The following is a 6,139-nucleotide window of genomic DNA, read 5'->3' as shown; positions in this document are numbered from 1 at the left end:
TATATAATTTTTTGTTTGTTTGCTCTGATAGCTAGATAAACGAATCCTTCGGCATGCCCAATGACACAAAAAGAAAATCTGATTTTTTTCCTTCTTGTAGCCATTTGGAATAGTTTGCATTGTTTTGTTTCAAATGACAACACAAGCACCTGGTTTGAAGTAGTGCTTAAATATTGGCAAAACTTTATTCTGTAGCAGTTTTAACTTCTCCCTTTTCCCATCCTCATCCCTACAGGCACGTGACTGACAGTTTCACCACATCAGTGGAGTCATGCTTCACATGGCTGTATCGTGCTGGCAGCCATTCCTTGGTCTSGCTGTGCTGCTATTTTTTATTGGCCCAACGATAGGCTGCCCGGCCCGCTGTGAATGCTCAGCGCAGAACAAGTCCGTCAGCTGTCATCGGAGGCGTCTGATGTCTATTCCAGAGGGCATCCCCATCGAGACCAAAATCTTGGACCTCAGCAAGAACCGACTGAAGGGTGTCAACCCTGAGGAATTCACATCATACCCTTTGCTGGAGGAGATAGATCTCAGTGACAATATTGTTGCCAATGTGGAGCCCGGAGCCTTTAACAATCTCTTCAACTTGCGGTCCTTGAAACTGAAAGGAAACCGTCTGAAGCTGGTCCCCCTAGGGGTGTTCACTGGTTTGTCAAACTTAACAAAGCTGGATATAAGCGAAAACAAGATTGTCATTTTGCTGGACTACATGTTCCAAGATCTACATAATCTAAAATCTCTGGAGGTTGGGGATAATGATTTGGTTTATATATCCCACAGAGCCTTTAGTGGACTGCTTAGCCTTGAGCACCTCACCCTGGAGAGATGCAACCTCACAGCTGTACCAACAGAAGCTCTTTCCCATCTTCACAACCTCATCAGTCTGCGTCTGAGACAGCTGAACATAAATATTTTGCCTGCATATGCCTTTAAAAGATTATTTCGGCTGAAAGAGTTGGAGATAGACACCTGGCCCCTCCTGGACATGCTTCCTGCCAACAGTCTGCACGGTCTCAATCTTACTTCTCTCTCCATCACCAACACTAATCTGTCTGCAATACCTTACTCTGCTTTCAAACATCTGGTTTACCTGACACACCTAAACCTCTCCTACAACCCTATCAGCACCATTGAAGCGGGCATGTTATCAGATTTAGTGCGTTTGCAGGAACTCCACATTGTAGGGGCCCAATTACGTACCATTGAACCACATGCATTCCAAGGGCTCCAATTCCTACGTGTGCTTAATGTCTCTCAAAACCTGCTAGAAACTGTTGAAGAGAACATATTCCATTCCCCCAAGACCCTTGAGGTCCTTTGCATTAACAACAACCCTCTGGCTTGTGACTGCCGCCTCCTCTGGATTTTACAAAGGCAACCCACTTTGCAGTTTGGAGGCCAACCACCAACGTGTGCTGGACCGGACAATGTCAAAGAGAGGTCTTTCAAGGACTTTCACAGTACAGCTCTTTCCTTCTACTTCACCTGCAAAAAGCCCAAGATACAAGACAAGAAGCTGCAATACCTGATAGCGGAAGAAGGGCAGACAGTACAGTTGATGTGCAATGCTGATGGGGATCCTCAGCCTACTATATCTTGGGTAACCCCACGTCGGAGGTTGATCACAGCTAAATCAAATGGAAGGGCCACAGTGCTAGGAGATGGTACACTGGAGATCAGATTCGCTCAAGACCAAGACACAGGGATCTACGTTTGTATTGCCAGTAACGCAGCTGGGAATGACACTTATTCGGCCTCCCTTACAGTAAAGGGGTTTGCATCAGACCGTTTCCTTTACGCCAACAGGACCCCTATGTATATGACAGATTCCAATGACACCAGTTCCAATGGAACTAATGTGAACACCTTCTCTCTGGATCTTAAGACAATATTAGTGTCCACAGCTATGGGCTGTTTCACATTCCTTGGAGTGGTTTTATTTTGTTTCCTACTTCTTTTTGTGTGGAGCCGAGGGAAAGGCAAGCACAAAACCAGCATTGACCTTGAATACGTTCCCCGCAAAAACAACGGTGCTGTAGTTGAAGGGGATGTTGCTGGACCACGAAGGTTCAATATGAAAATGATTTGATGGTTTTCTGCTAGCAGTGCTTTTCTTTTTTTTTTCTTTTTTTTTTTCTTTTTTTCCTTTTTGTGGCATTATAACCAATTAAACCAGCCTGGCATGCAGAATCGCTGGGCAAAGGCAGCTTAATGCAGCTGTCACTGTTTCAAATGGTTATGTGAAAATGGAAAGACTATTTGCGGCTGTATAGCAGAGCCTCCAAACCTTGAGGCAGATATGTCAGGGCCTTTCACAGAACTGGTAAATTGTACTAATTGTTTGCATTGCAAATATTTGCATTCTGGGGATATCAGTAATGAGCTGTTGGCTCATTCTCATGGACAACTGTTCAACATTTTCTACCACTACAAAAAGACAAAGAAAAAAAGCCTACAGTGTAGGATTTGCATAGTTAAAGAAAAAAAAATGCGTTTGTCTAAAACATACTCTACAGTGAAATTTTTATCAATAGATTTTATTTGGTAAAGCCTTGCATCACATCTTCTAGTTGGTTCAACACCACGAAAGATATAGCTTTTTTTTTTTAAGATACATCTATACTGTGTACATTTAAAGCAATACAAATGACAGGTTGTGCTTTTAGATATCCACCAATACTGACCCAAGTGTGATGTCATCATCCTTTTAAATACCATTTAACACAAATGACACTCCTGTGGTAACCAATTAGAAATAACATATTTTTCTCCTCATGTAAAAATCCAGAGATGAATAGTTGAGAGCAAAAGTGCTCAAATATGTTGATCTTCTCTTCATATAAACATAAGGCATGTGCCTAGTTTTGATACAGAATGGGGTAGTTTTTATAACTGTGATATCACACTGGACCAGTTTACTGTAACAAAACCCTGCGTTTCACCAAGGGAAGTCAACCTATTCAGCATTGCAGACGTAAATGAAGCTAGTTCTACCTTGATGAGAGAGATCTGTTTTGAATGCCCAATGTTAATTACAAAGCCATTGTTAAATGTTATTATGTATAGGGCATAAAGAAAGGAAGTAATGCATTCTGTATTCTTCTTGGGAAATATGATCACATTACTAATTATAGGAATGAATTAAAGCATATAAAAGCTCTGCTAAAAGAAATGGACTCTTCTCCATTGCCAATAAACCAGCGTTATCCGTACATAATATGAGGATTAGTAATGTTTAAAACATGATATCCTCAAAAAAGCTAAAATACTGCCCAATATAATAAAGTTCTAGCCACTGTCATTCTCATTGTGTATATTTATAAATAATATACAAACATAAAGTTCATTTCCAAGAGCAGATCACTTCAGCTTTTTGGTGCCATTTTAGTAACTATATGGTTATGTTTCTTTCAGTGGTAGTAGCTAAGAACAAGAGGAAAAATTCTTTTCAAGTTTCAGGATGGAGAGAAGACGGAATAGGAATATAGTTTGATATGGGGTTGTTTTATGCCTGTAAACAAACAAAGGAAACATTCAACTTAAACTTTTTTTTTTACTAACTGCGCTGTTGGTATTATGGACACTATAAAATATTTCTATTTTGAAACTCCTAACAAGGTGAAAATAAGTTTTTATCCAACTCTCATAGTAATTAAGAGCCATARGTTATGCTGTGTGTTTGATAACAAATACAACTTACAAATAATTGGAATAGCCTGGAGAAAGAAAAATAATGGCTTTGTATTTTATTAGCCAGAAAGAATATGAAAATATTGTAATATCAAACTATCAGATTTATGAAATGTAAKAGTGAACCCTAAAATGTAATTTCAGATTGGAGATAAAGTCAAACTGCCTTGTAACGGGACTTGGTTGCTTCTAAAAATATTATCTTTAGTTGAGGTTTTTTAAGCTAAAACTAAAAATATCCCACTAATACCAAGAGAAATGTGCCAAAAGTTGTAGAAGCCATCTGTGCTCCCCAAGTATGTATGTCATACAATTGTAAGACTCAAAGTCTAAGTAATTTTGAAAAGCTCTCCCTRTTGCTCTTAGTGACTAATTTTTGTTTGCATAATTGCTCCATTTTTGGCCACCAAACTGACAAGGATGTAAATGCTGTTAGAATTGTCTTCAGGTTRGCAAAAATTCAGTGTTATTTTCATCTACTTATACTATATGACACAATAAAATAATAGTAGTTATCAAAAATGAACTAGAAAAAAATGCTTTTAGGATTAATTATGCAGAACTTCCCTCTTCTCTTAGAATAACTCTAAGAAATGATTGCATTGTCAGTGTGCTGCAATTTCTAAACAGTAGTGTCCTTAGTTAACTAGGTGGATTATATTCTGGTGATGAAACTATCACCTTCACTTGGAGAGCACCACTGTGCAGATCTATCAACATCTTCTATATTGCACTAAAGTCAATTAGTATTAAGTTTTAAGAATAAGTGTTTGATCTCTATCTCTGCTCCTTTTTCCAATGTATTTATTTCCTTGTGGACTTGGCTAGGAATGTACTCTTTCTTAACAGAAATCAGGATAACAAGCCTCAGAGAGCTTTATCTTGCTTCTTTCTCTCTCACTGTGGGATTGTTTTGGTTGAAAAAGGAATGGAGTGACAGGGTCAGCTCTAGAAAGTTTATTTTGACATCTATATTTAAGAATAAAGCGAGAGTAGCTGAATGTGTATGTCCTCTGCCCACATATCCATCTGTCCTGGAAATAAAGGAATTTCTGTCATTTATCTTATTACAGGGAATATTATGTTAGACAAAAAGAATCTGACTATGATAAGATTTTCATCACAAAACTCTACTGCCAGTTTATTCAGATACATAAAGGTTGTTCATACCTTTCACAAAAAGAAAATGAATGAGCAAGGAATATTTTTGCCCTACCTGTTATTTGTACATTGGCTGCACACCCAATGTGCACACCATGATGCACAGCCAGAACAATAGCACAAGGTAGTCAAGGCAACTGAAGGGCAAGGCACAGAAACACTTGTGCAGAAAAAGAGAACACCTAAAATAAGTCAACTTCCACAGATTTCATTCCTTTGCTCTAAAAAATGAACTTAGAAGTGTTGAGACTATCCAAGAATGTAAAGAGGACACTGAGGAAACAGCTTCACAGTTTGCTATGACCTAAGGAGCATACCACTGGGCTGTATTATTTTAGATTTGCATCTTGTTCTCGATATTTTCTTCTTTATTCTTTCTTTCTCATCAGCTTATAGCATTCTCTTGTCATAGGCTTCCTCCAAGACATCAGCTCAATTAGACTCAGACTGGGGATATTGCTGTTAGTCTCTGTTTCTTGCTTCTTTATCATTCACACAGGTTCTCAGGGCCAAAAGGGGCAGCTTTTCTAGAAACAACAGGAGATTCTGAGCCTCTGGAGAACAGTTGATAAAATATGATGTTTCTAGGCAATCTTTTTAACTAAATATTTTTTTAATTAAGGACTCATACTTGATGTCATCTTCACGTTTCTGTTATTTATATAATCCACTATTGTTGTAAAAAAAAAAAAAAAAAAAAAAGGAAAAGGAAAAGAAAGGAAAGAAATTATTTCATCTAGTAATCCAAATAGTAACAGCTCCACTAGGAGCAAAAGTAACATCTCTGAAAGAAGCACATGGTTAACCAGAGCAGTAAGTCATCAGCCTAATTTCTGGAGAATCTCTACAATAATTAATGTGAATTTTTAAAGTTAGCTAAATAATCTGGGAGGCCTCTTCCTATAATATAGCATTTCAAACTCAATTTCTCTTGGCAGCTTAGAAGAATCTCATTGTGTTGTTTTGGTGTTGCATGCTCCATTTGTCTGTCTTCTACCTCTATCCTCTTCTCTTGTCCATTGCACAACACTTTGTTCCCAAATAAAACAATCCTTTGGTTTGGTCTGGTTTCATTCTATGTTTGTGTGTATCTGAGAACCTCAGATCAGGATCTTAAATCCTTCTGAAGCCAAAAGATAAATAAATGAATAAAAAGGAGAAGAAAATGCTTCAATAAACTTCCTGCAAAAGAAAAAAACTAACTTCTTTGTATTTTTTAGATATTGACAACAGCAGACCACAGGTTGAGTAATTCTGAGATTTTTTTTTATTTAATTAAGGACAA

General features: G+C 37.9%; 1 protein-coding gene across 1 annotated transcript; it reads left to right on the top strand.

Moving 5' to 3' along the window:
* Positions 1 to 242: 242 nt before the first annotated feature.
* Positions 243 to 2,092, top strand: LINGO2 (leucine rich repeat and Ig domain containing 2). Its single transcript, XM_026048009.1, has one exon. It carries the CDS (start codon positions 272 to 274, stop codon positions 2,090 to 2,092), a length of 1,821 nt encoding a protein of 606 aa, XP_025903794.1. The 5' UTR covers positions 243 to 271.
* Positions 2,093 to 6,139: the final 4,047 nt, after the last annotated feature.

This window comes from Nothoprocta perdicaria, unplaced genomic scaffold (genome assembly GCF_003342845.1).
Source record: "Nothoprocta perdicaria isolate Ctin4 unplaced genomic scaffold, notPer1 scaffold_502, whole genome shotgun sequence".
Taxonomy (NCBI): domain Eukaryota; kingdom Metazoa; phylum Chordata; class Aves; order Tinamiformes; family Tinamidae; genus Nothoprocta; species Nothoprocta perdicaria.
This window is presented reverse-complemented; position numbering and strand designations above follow the sequence as displayed.